This window comes from Caretta caretta, chromosome 6 (genome assembly GCF_965140235.1).
Source record: "Caretta caretta isolate rCarCar2 chromosome 6, rCarCar1.hap1, whole genome shotgun sequence".
NCBI lineage: Eukaryota > Metazoa > Chordata > Testudines > Cheloniidae > Caretta > Caretta caretta.
The window spans coordinates 111,004,108-111,022,080 of NC_134211.1; the positions used below are offsets into that span (position 1 = coordinate 111,004,108).

General features: G+C 43.2%; 1 protein-coding gene across 7 annotated transcripts in view; it reads right to left on the minus strand.

The window, feature by feature from the left end:
* The window catches only part of CDC42BPB (CDC42 binding protein kinase beta), a 133,823-nt gene that overhangs the window by 3,969 nt on the left and 111,881 nt on the right, over positions 1-17,973 (minus strand). For 4 of the 7 annotated variants that reach the window (XM_048852342.2, XM_048852338.2, XM_048852341.2 and 1 more), the window contains 10 exons: positions 17,312-17,393; positions 8,888-9,104; positions 8,315-8,377; positions 4,776-5,372; positions 2,256-2,353; positions 2,058-2,142; positions 1,715-1,835; positions 1,500-1,617; positions 246-348; positions 92-162 (listed from right to left, as the gene is read on the minus strand). In XM_048852342.2, the coding sequence (XP_048708299.1) occupies positions 92-162; positions 246-348; positions 1,500-1,617; positions 1,715-1,835; positions 2,058-2,142; positions 2,256-2,353; positions 4,776-5,372; positions 8,315-8,377; positions 8,888-9,104; positions 17,312-17,393 (1,555 nt within the window). The remainder of the gene's footprint in view (positions 1-91; positions 163-245; positions 349-1,499; positions 1,618-1,714; positions 1,836-2,057; positions 2,143-2,255; positions 2,354-4,775; positions 5,373-8,314; positions 8,378-8,887; positions 9,105-17,311; positions 17,394-17,973) is intronic. The other 3 variants (XM_075129888.1, XM_048852340.2, XM_048852337.2) reach the window with 1 other exon arrangement.

Here is a 17,973-nt window from a genome sequence, read left to right on the forward strand (position 1 = left end):
TGTGCTAGGAAGACTCTTTGCAGAGGAAATGCAGAAATGCAATCTTTATCAAAATGTTTCCTCAGTCACCATTTAATAAAAACTACTTTACCTCTTTGTCGAACTCCTGGTCAGTGTCAGACATACTTCTCAGAGGCACGGCTACTCCCAAATCACCGCCACCTGCAGAACAAAGGCATTTTATACCTCATGTTGAAACAATCTAAGCTTTAAGTTAGAACAGACCTGCTTGTTTTCAGTCTTACTTGATGAGGGCCATGAAATGTAGGTTTTGCTTCTCTGCTGCTGCCGTGAGAGGTTGGCTGTGGAGGGACATGCTTTTTCATCTTGGGCGGAAGGTAAGACACTCTGCAACACAAACCAAACATATCCTTAGTCAGGATATTTCCAATTAAAGCTCCTTTCCCATGAAAATTCTAGCATAATTCAACACCCATGCGCTTGGAACCATTACACAGAATGGTTTGTAGAAACAAAAACTCAATGCTCCTACTTGATTGCATCCATACAGTATCAGAAATACACCCCTTTCAAACACCCTCAACAAAACACAAGGAAAGGACTGAGCCGCAAAGCAGCCAGCAGAAATTCCTTCCACCTGCTGGAGACAGGAGCCGTTGGAACTTGGCAGGCAGCAAACCCTTTACAGAGGGGCAGTGACATCACCAATTGCTGTTTTCCTGTCTCCTCCCGCTGGAAGGAAGCATATATTACCCTTGCCTGGGCTAGCAGAGATGAAAGAGAGGAAAGGTGGGAATTTCAAAACGGAAGGTATAAAAGATAAAGATGCATCTTCACATCTCATTCTCTTACCTTTGTTTTATTTTAGCCGCTGACACCACAGTACATTTGTTAAATCCAAGTACAAAAATAAAGCTGGGAACACTGACTTAGAAGCACGTTAGTAATTATCTTCCAACTGTGTTAGTTTTTGCTCTAGTATTGGCAAAGCGCCACAGCACACCATTCTAGTTCCTAAAAGTTTATATCTACTCCTACCCTTGCCAAGGAGGCAGAGGAGGGACAGGAAGAGGAAGAAAGCAGAGGGGAGCCTTGCAATGAGGAATGGCCATTCTGGAGAAAGATTTCTGCAGAGATAGGGCTCATGTGATAGACGTGCTCAAAGCTTGTTGGAGGGGATATCAGAGCAGAGTGACGAGAGGATGAGGGGGAAGGAAATTCATTCTGTTGTTTTAACAAAACAAACAAGGAAGAGGAAGGGGGAAAGACTGATTATTTACAAAATACTATCAAACTCTTGGCAGTGATATTTCTTTCTTTCAGCTTTCCATTTTAAAGTCAGCTAACACTTCCTTGTATAAGACTGAGAAGCACTATGCATTGTAGGAGCACACATTTCTTGAAATCATAGCTTGAAAGTGTCTAACAGCTCTGAAAGATTTTAAAATATAATGCTGAAACCTTATACAGTCCATCTGCATAGGTTTTAAGTGCAAAACTGAACACACATGTATCCCTCCCCGTTATATTTATTTTACCAGTGGAAGATCCATGAGAACTTGCATTCCATCTCCTGGTCCCATATGAGCCACATGGTTGAAATTTGTTGGGTTAGAAATCATTTTTGATCTTAGTTCAGGGTCTCTCAGCATCTCTCTGAAAGAGCAACACTTCATGATTAATATTGTTTCACATTCATAACAATTCCACTTCAATATGTACAAGCTGCTATGTACAGATATTAAACCCTTACCGTCTTTGTTGTAATCTCTCTTCCTCAGGAACCTTGAAGACAAATCTTCTTTTACTTCTGGTTCGAAGCATTTGCTTTTTACTGTTATCAGAAGTTTCTGGCACACTGAGGACAGCTCCTACTGTAACACATAATGCAATTACACATACACACCTTCAAATAGTAGAATTTATTTTCCAAAGCATGTTGACTCTGTAAAGCACGCACTGCATGTTTGAAAGAAACTGGATTCTTACAATCTAAAAAATTTGTCTTGCTCACGAGTTTGAGATTGTTTCAAGCTGACTGGTCATCCCATCCTAATGTCATTACACCACTCCTGCCCTCCCTCAAGAAGACTAACCTGAAAACTTGTTCTTGAAATATATAAGCCGTGGGGGTTCACAATTAAGGAGATTCAGTGTGCCCTCCACATTTAATGGTCTGATCTGTTTTGGAGATAAAGGGGGGGAAAATTAACCCAGCTGCAGTGTACATTGTGAAGGAGCCTCCATTCCAAATCAGAGTTAATTAAATTGTGCAACAGAAGTGAACTACTTACCCTTCGTAGGCCAATTGTCTGAACCCATTCCATAGTGTTAACATCAAAGACATCAACGCCATATTCACTATACACTGTAACATAGGAAGGATTGCAACCTGGTACAGACAAAAAACAAAAGTCAAGGAGTGTTCAACAAGTCTGGAGTTAGCACACATTTGAGCATTGCTTTAACAGTGTTATATTTTTCAGCTATGTATGTTTAAGAGGAGATTAAAATATCCAGTTTTTTAAGCCATCTCTTAAAAGAAAAAACATGTATCCTTGTCAAGTTCATGTTATTTTGGTGGAAATAGAGGTTTGCTGTGGTAAACAGCCACCAACCTGCAAATCTTATTATTATTAATTTTTGATACATTTACTACTTTTGACTTCAAATCTTGGTTTAATACTCTCAAGATGCTGTCTACAGTCTGGACAGTAAGTGTCAGGAATGTAAATGAGTTATTCTATAGGAAATGAACTACACTTAACATCCTGTTTAAGGCTACCATGTCTAAGGAAGCAGCTTAGTGCATTTTGAAAGTGATGCACTGTCTATAACTATACAGTAAGCACATGCAGTGGAGTATTACTTGTGAGGTAAGTCATCAAGTTATGCTGCACAGCTTAATGTTCATTTCCTTCCTCCCTCTATTGGAATGGTTTACCTTTGGGTTTACATGTGCACGTTGCTCTACCCAGGTTAATGAAACATACTTCAAGAGCTTCAAACCTTACCACTTGCTTTCTCTCTTTTTGAATCCTCTACATTAGGTGTGTCAAAGAACTTTATTTTAGCTCAGAAAAAAAGAAAAAAGGCAATGATCAGGACATCTTAGCACCAACACGCCTGGGCCTGCTCCTGACAGAAGTTCCTCAGAAAGAACAGCCATTACAGATCACATAGTATTTAGGAGAGAAAAAAAGATGTACTCAGCTGGCAGGATTGCCTCAATAAATCGCAGAGGGTAAAAACCCTAACAGGGACACAGAATTCAACGTGAGAGTAAATTCCTGCAAGGCAGTGATGTGTGCTCTTGTAGCTAAAAACTTGTTTTCTCTCAAAGGAAGCCTGGTATCATGGTATCATAAGCTAGCTATCATGAATCATGTCTTCAGAAGAAAACCTCTTCCAGAAATGACTTATTCAGACAGACACCTGCTCCACTCAAATTAGTGTCTTCGTGTCCCCAGCAATGACCTTTGGAAGATAAACATACTCCATCACAAGACATAATTTCTCTAGTAAACAATCCCTTAGGATTGAGTACATTGGTAAGGGAGAAAGAACCTTTTCTAGTTTTATGATCTCATGATGGGATAACTAACAGGAAAGGATAGAAAGTCTTCACCGGTAACACATCAGGACCAAGGCAAGGGGAGTAGGCTGGTGAAAGTAACCAGGTTTCTTTAGGCAAATCAAGCTTATGGTCTCTTCCCACAACCATCTGTGTCAATGCCAAACTGAGAATCCAATGTGCAAAAATCATTCTAAAAATGTTTATAATACTAAAAGTAAACAAAAACCCTCCAACAAACCAGTGCATCTGGTTTGTTGAACCAGAGTTTAAAGTAAATTTGCTGATTACATCCCATCCCTATGCCCTTCTCCAAACTCTTATATACAGAACCAAGTCAGTAAGGCAAGCAAATAATTTCTATTTAGAATTAAAATAAAACAAACTATTAAGGTCTTGCAGTTTGAGGAATTTTACTATCAGCTGTAGCAGCTAGTGAACCGATTGGTTTAATTCATTATTTAAACAATGGCTCTTTTTTGGTCTACAATCATTTGGCACATATAGTCATTGCTATTGAAACTCCAAATAATTTTAGTACTTACTATAAGCAATCAATGGAATAATGCTTAAAAAAAGATTTCTAAGTCACTATATGTAGTTCACCAACTCATTTGTGCCTCTTTCAAAACAACAGACCTCAAAATTACAGCTGGTTGGAAAACATAATACAATTTTGCATATTTTTGTAAACTTCCTTTGGTTTCAGAAACAATTGACACAAGTTTTCTTACCAGCTCTGCCAAAAAGCAATATTTTTCCTGAACCGTGTCACCTTCTGTGTTAGTAGCTGAAAACTCTGATCTACAACTTTTGATAGGTACTGGATTTGAAATGCTATAGAAAGTGGCCTGAAGACAAAAGTACTTTTAAATCCACTGGCGGAGCAAAAAAGATTTTAGCAAAGAATTTTACAGTTTATGTGGTCTTTTGCTATCCTACATCCAGGTTACTCTCTTAGTTAATTAGACATGAACGTATTTAAAAGAAAGCGTCATCTTGCTTTATATTTTCGTTAATTTTCTGTCTCCTGTGACTAGTAAAAACTGCTTTCCTACAGTATCCAGGAGTTTTCCACAAAATGGTCCTTATGTGGAAGAATTACTATTCTGTTAACTCATCAAAACTTAAAGCTGTAAGAAATTGAAAGACAAACCAAAGCAAAATAGAATACATGCTGATTATTTTTAGACAAGTAAAGCAGCAACAGGGATATGGCAACAGAAAAACATATACATACTACAGGCAACAGGAGTTGCAGGCCACATTAGTTCCTGCATGCGTGACCTTCGACCTTGTGAATCGACGTACACTCCCATATGGCTGAAGCAAAGCAGGTATTCCTCATTACTGAGCTCCACAGCACAAAGGGCATCAAAAGACTGCTGTGAGAGGAACATAAGCGAGGGGTCATTAGGATTTACCAGGTTTATAGATTGTCCATCTCCCTGGATGTTCAACAGAGAGAACCCAGACTGGTAGCCAACACAAAGCTTGTCCTTGAACACTGCCATCCACTGTACATTTCCTGGAGCCTGAATTTCAGTGAATTTTTTATGGAAAGGTTTAGTTCTGTGAATTTCATAACAAAGAACCTGTCGTTTGACTGCCACAAACAAACAAGTCAAAGAGCTTTTCTTCAGTGTTCCAGTTATAATCAACTGGCAGCCTTTAGTTTCTGGAAGTTTCATGTCGAAGTTGCTTTCTGATCCATCCAGCGAGGCCCACGGATACAGGTGAACATGATGGTTCCTGCCACAGATGAGGATAATAATTTTCTCTTTGGGAGCAAGCTCAATCTGGTACACCTTCTTACAGTCAGCAACTCGGACTATCACTGCAATGAGAACAAAAGCCACCACCAGTAAATGACAGCAGTATGTGTAGGCCTGGAAGTATTACACAGTAACGTACACATCAAAAATTTAGACTTATGCACACATCCACTAGAAAGGGACACCAGGCCCTGGCTCCAGGCTTTCCTTGCCAATTCTTAAACATACAACCAAGAAATAAACCACTCCAATAGCGCCCCCCACTTTTCAACCATGAAGTCGCATAGCTCCAGCAACCCTCAGCAGCAAAAAACATAGGTAAGATCTTTAAGATCTCCCTCCAGAGTTTTCACATTCCCTCACAGGTAGAGGAAAACAAACATGCCTTGTGAGAGACTATGAATGCCAGTTAATGACTCCACCCCCAGAGAAAAAACATTTACACCATTAATAAATAAAGGAGAGAGATGGGAAAGGGGGGTGGGGGGGGAGAGAAAGACACAATTTTTTCTTTAAATGCCAAAGACAGGAAAACTCAGTACTGTGGTATTAGACAATAGTTCTTTGACTGGAGTGCAGAAATGGGATGGTAGAGAGAACTAAAGAATATAAGAGTGATAAATAAGCATCTTCATAATAGTGACTAGCTCTAGCAAAGCATTCAGTATTTCATGAGGTTTAAATAGGCAAGACCAAGCAATTATGAAATATGGAACATTAATATATTAACATTTCATAGTAATGTACATGTTATCTTATAAAACTTTAATCAACATCAGAGTTTTACTTTATTACTAGTGAAAACATTTAAGTAAATAATATTTAGAAATAATAAATACTGGTTAAAATAAAAAATAAAAATCCTCCTTTGGTGCTTGTACAGTGATTGGTAAAGTAGTCTGGCAAGGTATCCGGTTCTACAAATACCCCCCCACAAAAAACCCCTAGAATTTTGGACCATATGAAATCAAAAGTCCTTGTAGATTTTTGCTCCACTGGCACAGAAACACAATATATTTGCAGAAATGTTCTACGAGGTAAGTAGTAATTGCTCAGTTAACCATGTCTTGCCACAAATAAAATATAACTTTTGTTTGTTGTCCAAGCCTAGCCGTCAGATTTTAAGTCTAATGTACACATAAGCGGTTTACTAGGATCTTGGTTAGAGCCATTAGATATAACCAGATTGCTAGAGCGATTTAAGAACTTCACTTACAGTATGATATTAACATTGGTGACCTACTTCTTGACACTGTAATTAAAGTACTATAAAAGGAAGTAATTAAAGATCTGTCCCTTAGGGAGTTTCAGGACACTACTCTGGCACACCCAGTGTTTACATTTTTCAAAACTATTGAAGTGTGCCCCTATATCTTTTAAATCTGCATAACTGCATATAATGGTCTCCAACACCACTTAATTCCTCCACAGCCTTTAGGCAACGGGCTTTGAACAGGTGGTTAGCTACTGCGGTGAGATGAGATAGAAAAAGACCTACCATATAGTTCAGGCTGTAAGATCTTAATGGGCAAAAAAAGCCAGATGTAATATCACCTATTTTTCTGGTAGAAAAGTACCAGTCTTGTACCAGTTGTTTATAATGCCAGAGAAAACAAAAGGGCCTAAAAAATTACTTAGGGTGTTGTGGAAGATGCAAGTGGCAGTAAACTAACTTTTAGCATGTATCCCTCCCCAGAAGGATATTTTGTCTAACTCATATAATTCAATTTATTAACTAATCTGTTCTGAGCATAGACATCACTTGCAATACTTTACAGCATAATGAGGTGAATATAACACTGCCATGATTCTATCTTGCCACTGAACTATTTGTGCTTTGCAGTTTTATGGAAAAGGGGACAGATATTAGGATTACTTACCACTGAGAAGTCAACATGTTCATGTCCATTAGTAACCCTCTCAGTTCACTTGCCTTCCCTGCTGGACTAAGGTACACTTTCCCCCCTTGTTTGGTTTGTCTCTGGAAAATCAGGTTGCAGGGAAAAACAACTCCACTTCCTTAATATATGAGCCGTGATGGCTGGTAATTAAGGGCTAAACCCCAACACTGCCTGAAGTAAGGCTATGCAGGATCTCACTGAAGGGCTAAGTAGCAGTCTTCTTTCCACTATGTTGCCTGGGGCCTACTGAGTACGTGTGCTGCTGGCCCTGGTGACCAGTACTCAAGGAAAGGTCAGAAACAGCCGTGGCCAAATCCACGCACTGCTACCAGTGTCAGAGGAAAGTGGAGGACAGCCTTTAGAATGAGAAGAGGGAGGAGTGGCAGAGAGAGGCTCTGAGTGGGAAGCTGTAGGGGAACCTCAGTGCAGGGAAGGAGAGGCAGATAACAGTAGGCAAGGAGAGGTCCGCTACCTACAGATTCAACACTCTTTTAGACTGTCAGCTACCAGCATAGACTAGAATGGCAGCAGCAATCAAGTTTCTTTTATTGTGAGGCAGAAAAAAAATGGAAGAAAATGCAAAGGGCATGAATAATAGAAAGCCTCGCAAAGCTAACAACAGTATTCAACATGCTAGCAAAAATATAAACAGCACCATCCTAACATCCTATTATATTCCAGTCTAAGTTATGACTCTGCATGTTGGAACAAATCAGCCTCCAGGTTAACTTATTGAAGTTACCAGTTTTCTCTCTCAACTCATTCTAAATAAACCATGTATTTTTCTTCAATAAGTGCCTGGCTATTTATTGCACAAAAACTAGTGCTGTGCGCTCTGAATCCTGGAGCTTCAGTGAGGTTTGTGTCACCTACTATGCCCAGTGAGTTGGCTCCTTAATTTTAGGCAGCCAGCTAAGTGTAATGGTAATGACCCAATTAGTGTTTATACCTCACATTCAAATGGCCATCTTCTGTCAGTTAACTGCGTGCTGGTATAAGCTATAGATGAAGGGCTATTATGTAATCTATATTAAAACAGCACTAAAATTTATGGAGACCATTATTCATTATGCAATTACTGTATACACTGAGATCTAACTTACCATCACGGGTCACCTCTATCACATACAGTCCTTCTTCTGAACCAATTGCTATTCTATCTCGATCTAAATGAGAGAGAGAAAGGAAAAAACAGAGCTATGAATCCAAGTATGTATAAAGTTAACGTTAAAACTAGGCTTCTTCTCTTTGAAAGACATTAGAAAATGTTTAAAACCCAGTAGCTGAAATATCCTTGCAGAAAATAATTTTAAAATAGTTTTGTGTGATGTAAGTTTGTACTTTATTTTAGATAAAGAACACAATGTGTTAACTATTTTGCTCAAGAAAATAAGCAAAACAATAAGTACAACCAAATGGTTTAGGGCTTTTCTTTAACCACACTTTTTTTTCTAGTGAAATCAAAATTATACAAGTACTTCTTACTGCACATAGAGTTAGTATTTTGAAGGGAAAATTGAGATTAGCATCTTAAAAAATGTTTCATGCCATCAAACTTCTATGGGAAGAAGATTCAGCTGAGAAATTTATTTAAGGTATCAGCACATTCAAAATTGTAGTTCACCTTAAAGTTATAGCAGTGCAGACAGTTAAATGTAAGGTTAAAGTGGACATACCTACAATAGCAGCAGCTAAACTTGTTTTAATAAGAGGCAGTGTACTGTCATAGGCTTCTTGTGTAATATGTACAACTTGGTTTTTAAGTTTGTTTTTGTGCAGGATAGATTGCAACCCTTCCAGGATTCCAACCCATTTTCTCTTTTCATTCTCATTTTCTGTCAAGATCAGTAGTGAACAGGTCTTTGAAGGGAAGCCTAAGAGAGAAGCTGTCACCTTAACAGCCAGAGAAAACAAAATTAACACCTATGCGACAAACACATGCTCTCTATATAGCAGGGGTAGCCAAACTGTGGCTGTTTTACAGTTAAAGTTTGGCTGACAGAGCCCCCCTCCCCATTCTCTGCCTACCAGACTGGGGGTGGGAGCTCAGGGCTTCCGCCCTGCGGCAGGGTGGTGGTGCTAGGGGCTTCTGCCAGAGATGACTGGCGCCTGCTGAGTGTGGGGGGGAGGGGAGAGGGGGGCACAATTTAAAGGTCCCCCCTCCCCAACAGCTTGAGTCACCCCTCCTCTTACCCTCACCGGCCTCTACCAGCAGCTCCTAGGTGTTAGCTCCGAGGCAGCGGCAAACAGCTGCGAGTTGCAGGGAGGGGCTGCTGCTTTAGCTCTGTGGGGAGAAGCAGCCGCAGAAGCAGTGGCTCTCCATGCAGCTCTCAGCTGTTTGCCACTGTTTCCCCACAAGCAACTTGCGGGCTCCAGCAGCCGCCATGCAGTGCGGGGGCCAACCGCACCATGTGACTGAGCAGAGCCAGCAAACCCTGGGAAAAATCAGGGGGACGGAGGGCAAAACGTGACCCCTCCTCATGCCTGCAAAGGCTGAAGCCCTGAGCCCTGGCAGGCGCACCCCAACTCTCGAACTTCTGAAGATTGTCGTACGTGACTTGGAGGATCAGTAAGTTTGGCCACCCCTGATACTGTACAAAAACAGGACTACTTATAAGAGTTCTCGAAGTATCAGCTTCAGGATGTATTTAAAATGGTATATAACATAGTATGCATCTTAAATGTACATTGAGCACCATCGTACTTACTTTTTAAAAAAAACGCAGTCTACAGTGATAATATTTAGGGCTTTCACACATTTAGTTAATGAATTTTGATCCACAGATATGAACAACAACAAAATTTACATTCTATTCCCCAAATGATCTATTTTAAGGCACGCTAGTAATGGAAACTTGTCTTTCCTGTACTGGAATCACAGTAGCATACAATAATTCTTCCTGAAACACAAACCTTTAATTCTCAATTGATTTCTATAGAAAATGAAACCTTTTTGTATGTTGAGAAAGATGCATTTAAATTGCTACGAACTGTACTGAACTTCCACAGTTTTGTTGCTTACTAGTATATTTACAATATATTTAACTGGACAGAAAGAAGAAGTAACTCATTTCATAGAATCATAGAATATCATGGTTGGAAGGGACAGGAGGTCATCTAGTCCAATCCCCTGCTCAAAGCAGGACCAATCCCCAATCTTTGCCCCAGATCCCTAAATGGCCCCCTCAAGGATTGAACTCACAATCCTGGGTTTAGCAGGCCAATGCTCAAACCACTGAGGTATCCCTCCCCCCATTTCTGGATGAAAAGTTAAGGGAACCCACTCTGCAGCCCGGACATCTATACTGCAATTCTATAGCACCGCAGCTTGAGCCCTGTGAGCCCATGTCAGCTGACATGGGCCAGCTCTTTGTGTTTTATTGCAGTGTAGACATACCCTGAGGGGCGTGGCCAGGCCCTCTGTATTGCTGGCAGAAATGACCACACAGACTCAAATTTGTGTGGTTCCGAAATCATGCCCAAATTAGAACCTGGGTTAGAGACTTGTTTTCCTTTTGAGAATTTTCAGCCACTAGTTATCCAAAGTTTCCCCAAAAAACCCGCTATCCTGCAGTTGCAAAGATGCTACTAATTGCTTTGCTTGTCAGGATCATAAGTTGTCTTTCAGCCACTATAATGGATGCCACAGACGTGGCAGAAAAAGAGGGTATTTACCAGTAACTTGAGGTTCTTAGACATATGCAGTCCCTATTTTTATTCCAAACATGGGTGTGCATGCACGCTACATGCCTGAGTCCAGAGTGTTTCTTAGCAGTGTTCATTGACCTGCATGTGTGCAGTGCATCCCCTCGTGCTCACAGCTGAGGGTATAGAAAGCAGTTTGGGTTGATGCCTCTCCAGTCTCCCTCTTATCATTGTGCAGTCCAGTCCACAGCAGAGGGGATGGAGGGCGGGTAGTGGAATACAAATAGGGACCACACATCTCAAATAACCTCCAGTTACTGGTAAGCAATCTCCTCTCCTTCGAGTGATGGCCCCTACATGCATTCCACATGTGGGTGATTTGCGAGCAATGATCAGTGTGGAGGTGGGTGCAAGGATGTGACAGGAAGTGCAGTCTACAGTACGGCTTGGCCCACATCTGCTCTGTAGCTACTGCTTGTGAGATGGTGTAGTGGGTTGTGAACATGTGGACAGAGCGCCAGGTTGCTCCATGACAGATGTCTTGGCATGAGATGTTCGCAAGGCAGGCCAACGTGGCTGCTTGTGCTTGCATAGAGTGCGCTGTGACTATCAGGTGGGGTACGCCTGATTGTGTGTTGCATTCACAGATGCACCCAGAGACCCATCTGGAGATTCATTGGGAGGAGAGGGCTTGGCCCTTGGATCGTTTGGCGATGGTCACAAATAGCGTCAGTGATGCGTGAAAGAAGCGAGTCCTGTGGAGGTAGAATGTCAGTGCATGGTGGACATCGAGGAAGTGCAGGACCCTGTCCATGTGGGAAGCATGTGGTTTGGGGTGGAAAAGAGGTAAGTGGATGCACTGATTTAGGTGGAACTCCGACCCTACCTTTGGGAGGAATTTAGCGTGTAGTCATTGGGGATTTGTCCTTGTGGAATACAGTGTGAGAGTGTGTGTGTGGTGGGGGAGAGTCTGCCATCATGGCTGTCAGTCATGACCTTGGAAGGATCGGTCCACCAATTGAGGGAGGCCAGCGCTGTCTAGGGAACTATGACCCTGACCTGCATATAGTCCATGTTGGGTCTGTAGACAACGCATGTGCAGATGTGTGTGCGGTGTTATGTAGGCGCAGGCTGCCATATGGCCAAGGAGAGAGAGACAATGGCAGACCGCTTGCGACAATGGTTGTCAGTGTTGCCTGCCAGAAGAAAGGCCCTTGTCATGCTGGAGTTGAGCTGTACTCCAATAAAGTGGACCATCTGTGTAGGTATCAATACTGATTTTTCCTCATTGATGCAAATACCTAGAGATGCCAGAAGAATGTAAAGGGTGAGGATGACGGGGGTGATTTCTTATTGTGATAACACCACAAGGAGTCAGACATCTAGGTAGGAATATATCGAGTAGCCAAGGCGGTGCATTTGGACAGCCACCAGGGCAAAGACCTTTGTGAACACTTGCAGAGCCATTGCTATGCTGACAGGGAGGACCTGGAATTGATAGTGATGGTGCCCTATCAGAAAATGGAGAAACTTGCAGTGGGCCGGGAGAATGCCCACGTGGAAGCAGGCATCCTTCATGTTGAGAGCCGCGAACCAGGCTCCCTAGGGGAAGGATGGGATAATCAATGCCAGAGTCACCATATAGAATTTGAACTTTCTGATATAGGTGTTTAGCACCTTAAGATAGAGAATGGGGTGGCACCCTCGTCCACTCTTCAGGATGAGGAAGTATGGGGAGTAGAAGCCTCGTCCCGTGTAGTGAGGTGGGATATGCTCGATGGCTCCCTTGAGGAGGACAGCATTTGCTTCTTGTTGGAGAATGCATTGATGGAAAGGATTCCAAGGGGGGAATAATTGGGGGGGGGGGGGGAGAGGGGATCAGATGCGGCAGGAATGAGAGAAATTCTATGCAGTATCCATGGTGGATGATCTCCAGTACCCATCTGTCTGTGGTGATCTTGCCCCAATTGTGGGCAAATAGGTCAAGATGGCTCCCAAAGGCGGTACGGGGTGCTGCAAGTGGCATGGGGGGAGGTTCGTGGGTCTCGACTGCCACATCAAAACTGAGGTCTTGGCTGCTGTTGGGAGAGGGTCAAGGAGGTGATGGTGGCAGAGGTGGGGAAGCATGGTCGTTGAGAGCAGCGCCACCTACGTGGGGCCTCCTGCTGGCGTTGGTAGTAGGCCGAGCAGGGAGTGTGTGGGCACATATGGAATGACTGCCTCTGCTGTCTGTGTTGTGGGGTTGGTGTATGTATCCTGAAGGTCTGCAACGTGGCCCTGGAGTCCTTTCACAAGTGAAGGGATTTGTCCGTCTTGCTGTGGAAAAAGCTTGTTCTTGTCAAAGATGAGGTCCTCGATCATATTTTGGACCTTCCTGGGGAAGCCAGATGACTGGAGCCATGAGTCCTGGTGCACGACGACCCCGGTTGGGAGAAAGTGAGAGGACGTGTCAGTCTCATCCACAGCCCCCCCGGAGGCCCACCCTGGCGACCAGGTGCTCCTCATCTACCTGAACCTGAAACTGCTGCTGTTGGTCCAGTGGCAGCTTTCCCCTGAACTCTGCTAGTCTAGTATAGTTATTACAATCATACTTGGCTAGCTGAGCCTGACCATTCACGATCTGGAACTGTATTGCTGCCGAGGAATATACCTTCCTCCCTAGAGGGTCCATGCACTTTGCTGCCCTATCCAGAGGGGTCGACTTCTGCGGGTGCTGGCGTGCCCATTCTGCTACTGCTTGGACAAGAGAGCTGGGGGGGCGGATGAGAAAAAAAGACAATCTCCCCCCACAGAGGTATGAAATACTTCCTCTCTGCCTGCGGGCAGCACAGGAAGAAGGGGTGTACCACACTGCTTACACTGGTTGGAGGATGGCCTCGTTAATAGGCAGAGCTACCTTGAAGGCCCCTAAGGTTGAAGAATGTCCAGGAACTGATGTTGCTGGTCCTGAACCTCCTCCAAGGGAATCCCCAGGTCTGCTGCTACCCTCTGGAGCAAGTCCTGGTATTGGTGGTTGTGCCTCAGAATAAGTGCCTCATCCTGCTAAGAGGAAGTGGCTGTGGGGGCTGGTGGAACTGATAGTACCGGTTCAATGTCTGCCTCTTCCTCAGACACTGATAGTGCTGCGGGAATGGGAGAGGTGCGATAGGACGTCTGGGAGGGTGCATGGTGTTGACAGTACGGGTCTCAGGGTGCAAGTATGACCAAGGGGAAGGGTCCTGTGGATGCTGTGGGCCCCACGGGTAGCGGACACTCACTGCTGGATAGTAAGCCAGGGAGCAAGACGGTTAGGGATGCAAGTCCGAACCGTGGCGTGACATCCGGGAGAACCAGGGTTCTGGCTCCAAAAACTCCTCATACTCTGAAGACTATTCTGGCAACGGGGCAACTGGTGGTATGGGAGGACTAAGGTGTGGCAATGGGACGGGCCTGTCTGGCAACAACAGAAAAGGCTTGTCTTCCAAAGTGGGGACATCCCAGGTGAGCCGGGGTCCACATAGGAGTGGAGACAGGGGGTATGAAAGAAATCAGCTCCGCTGCCAACAAGAGAGGCGACAAGCAGCTGGGAGTTCTCCGTGTGCCTGTGGAGATGCGAGAGGGACCTGACGGCGTCTGTGGTGCCAGTTTGTCCAGGAGGTGTGGCGGTACCGGCAGGATGGACAGCACGGGCTGATGAGCATTCCAAACACACAGGTACCAGGGTTACTGTCAGATCCTGTTTGTGCCAAGCTTTACCCTCCACAGGGGGACGCTTGGGTGCTGGTCTGGTCGGATCCGTGTGCGACATATTACCTGACCTGGCCCGGCTCAGGGAGGAAACGCTGCACTTGGAAGCAGTCCGCAGTGGGGATCTGTTCTTGTGCCTGTGAGAGTGTTTTTTACTCTCATGTCAGGACTTGTCCTTGGTCTCCAGTACTGACAGATCTGGAGCATGTGAGGTGCTCAGAGCGGAGCCTACCACGGTGCTGGCTGCTGTACAGGGGGGTCCAACAGACTCAGATCCAAGCGTGTACCCGGTTGCATAGTTTCCTCCATTAAGAACAAACGGAGGTGGAGCTCCCAAGTTTCCTCGGTTCAGGATGGCAAAGACTTGCAAATGGAGCAGCGAGCTGCAATATGAGCCTCACTGAGGTAGTAAAGGCACCTCTGGTGCTCGTCGCTTATGAAAAGTGAGTGCAGGCAGGAGACACAGTTTTTAAATCTCGAAATCCAGGGCATAGTCCCCAGAGGGTGGGGACGGTCCCCAAATGGGGAAAGAACTTCACTAACTCATCTATCTATAACTATATACAACTATTTACAACAAACGAACAACAAAAACTAAGTGCGAAGGAACAGCAGTTCCAGCTCAGGCCATGCAGCCGTCAGAGAGAACTGGAGAGGCACCGGCCTGCACTGCCCTTGGCTATGAGCACAAGGGGACGCACTGTGCATGGGCAGGTCAATGGACATTGCTAAGGAACACTTTTGGACTCAGATGCATGGTGCATATACACACCCATCTGTGGGATACATATAGGGACCATCACTCAAAGAAGCGCAGATGGTGTCCAAGGAAGGATCCAAAGCACAGGATGTGGTGATAAGCATCTTTTTCAGTGAAGACCTCGCTTCCTTATCCTGGTGTGGTGGTAATCCCGGAGCTTTAGGTGCCATACTAGAACACCACAAAGAGAGCAGGTAGCTGGTAGCAGCTTTGAAACCCTCTGGCAGAAGCCTCTGTTTTGTCTGAGGGATGTATTGATTTTGTTGTCCACTTCAGCTGTAGAGAAGTCAACCTCAGTGTTTATGACAATGCTGCCATTGTCTCAGCTGCATCTCTTCTCAGGAATGGAACTCTACGAATTTTGCCTATTTGCACTTCCCAGGGTGCATGACTGATGTGCGGAACTTCTCTTAGCTGGCGCCTCCATTTCTCCCTTGACTGCATCTTTTCCTGAGCACTATTAGGGACAAATCTAGCTCCTAGGGAAATGTTTTCTAACGGGCCTGGGAAAGGAGTCTTTTTGGATATTGCCCTTGAACCAGAGAGTATAACTAACTGATTGGGGAAATCAAATAATTCAGAAAATAGCCTTTTTTTAGGTCAAATTTCTCCTTGTCTTCCTTCCTGACTGAGGAATGAGGCATGTTCTTTTCTGCTCTTCTCCACTGTGACCAGAGAGCTTTACCGTGTTCTTACTGGGAGACACTGTGATGGTAAGATTTTCCCCTTCTGAGCCAGACAGAGCCTTACATTCAGGGGTGTGAGCACAGAGGTTACAGAGTCCAGACTCAGACAAGACCATTCTGTGTGCTTTGCATGTCTGGATCCCATGAAGCACTCTGCACAGCCTGACCACCATATTCAAAAGATCTCTCCTCACATCCCCCAAGAACCAGCTACTCACTGCACTGAGAAGAGGGGAGCGGGCAGAACATTAATTTTGAAAGTTGGAAGGAAGTGTAAGAAAAAAAGTAAGAAAGGAGAAACAACAGTAAATACAGGTGCAAATTCTCACTGAAGAAAATATCCCCTCTAAGAGGCTAAAAAAGCTGCAGGCACACTTAAGCCGCCTCTCCGATACAGAACATTTACAGCTTTGCTTAGGGGATGGGTATAAGTGATTGGGATTGCTTGCTCTTTTACTCCTGTGCTCCATGGATATGGGACTCCATCTTAATGGACAGGATCACAGAGATATACTTGGAGAAATTAATGTTTTCAGATACAAAACTCAAGATATTAAAAGCAATGAATATTTTTTGTCTTTAAAAAGACACAATGTTCATCTTGTTCCAAATTAAAGATGATCTATAAAAAAATAAGACCATCTGTTTAGTACAAAGTCCTTAGATGACCAAATAAACACATTAAAGGTGAACTAAGAACCAAGGAAAGTTATTTCTTCCCTTTATTGATCTTCTAGAATATATAAATATGATTGTTAAATGGTTTTAAAAAGTATTCCTTATGTGGTTTTTACATTAGGTAATCAGAAATAGTAATGAGGAAGGGATGCTTCATGTGGAAGTCTGGCAAGCCACAGCTCAGGTTTCATCCTGCGATGTCACCATCCAAGTCCCTAAGATTGTAGCCAGAGTTCTCCACAGCAAAGAGAGGAAAACCAGGATCTGATCATTCCAGTGTAAAAAGAAAAACCAAAATCACTTATTTTTAAAATAAAGGAAACTATTTAAACATGACAATTTTATAGATCATAAAGAGAACAAAAAATATTCTGCATTTCATGGTTCACCTTTAAGAAGAATGCCATAACCCTTCCTACCACCTTTAGAAACTCCTTTTAACTGGTTATTTGAGATATGTCTGCAAACTAATAAATATCATATTTTGCATTAAATGGTAAATGGTAACTGGAAACATCTATATGGATAACAATTAACGATGAAAATACAACATTAATATTTAACATGCATTATTTCTAAGAAAGAGCAAATTAAAACAGTCATACCCTGAATATACAAGGGATGTCTTTACGGGTTGCATGTATTACATCTGATGCTAGGACAGAGCTCACACAAAAATCTTCATCTCTGGTAAGAAAATGAAAACTATAATCAGTAAGAGGCTAACATAATTTGTTAGAGAAACATTCTCAACTGAGTGCCAACTATCACTAATATTTGTGTTGTGGTAGCACTTATAGGCCACAATCAGGATTGGTGCTCCATTGTGCTAGGAACTGTATGCACACAAGACAAGACAAGTCCTTGTCCCAAAGAGTTTGCAATTTTAGGCCCAGATCCTGCAATTTACAGCAGGGCCTGCTGCATCTGTGGGGGCCCACTGAAGTTAATGGGCTCCAGGCATGCTCAACAGCCTATTGGGATGTCAGTGATTGATTAGGACTATTACCCTAATGATTTGGAGAGACTTAGTTGTTCTTTGAAGCAAATGACGACATTGGAAATATAAACAATTCACACCTAAGAGTGTACAAGGTAGGAACATTTGTAGAGTTTAGATTCAAAGGATTAAGCAACATATCTCACCTGTTTGTTGGATTAAAATAAGGGAATACTTAGATTTTCAAAACAGCTAGTTTCCCACTTTTTGTGATTGTAGAAATAAACAGTGTAAATCACAACAAACTCTCATGTACTTTAGACGGTG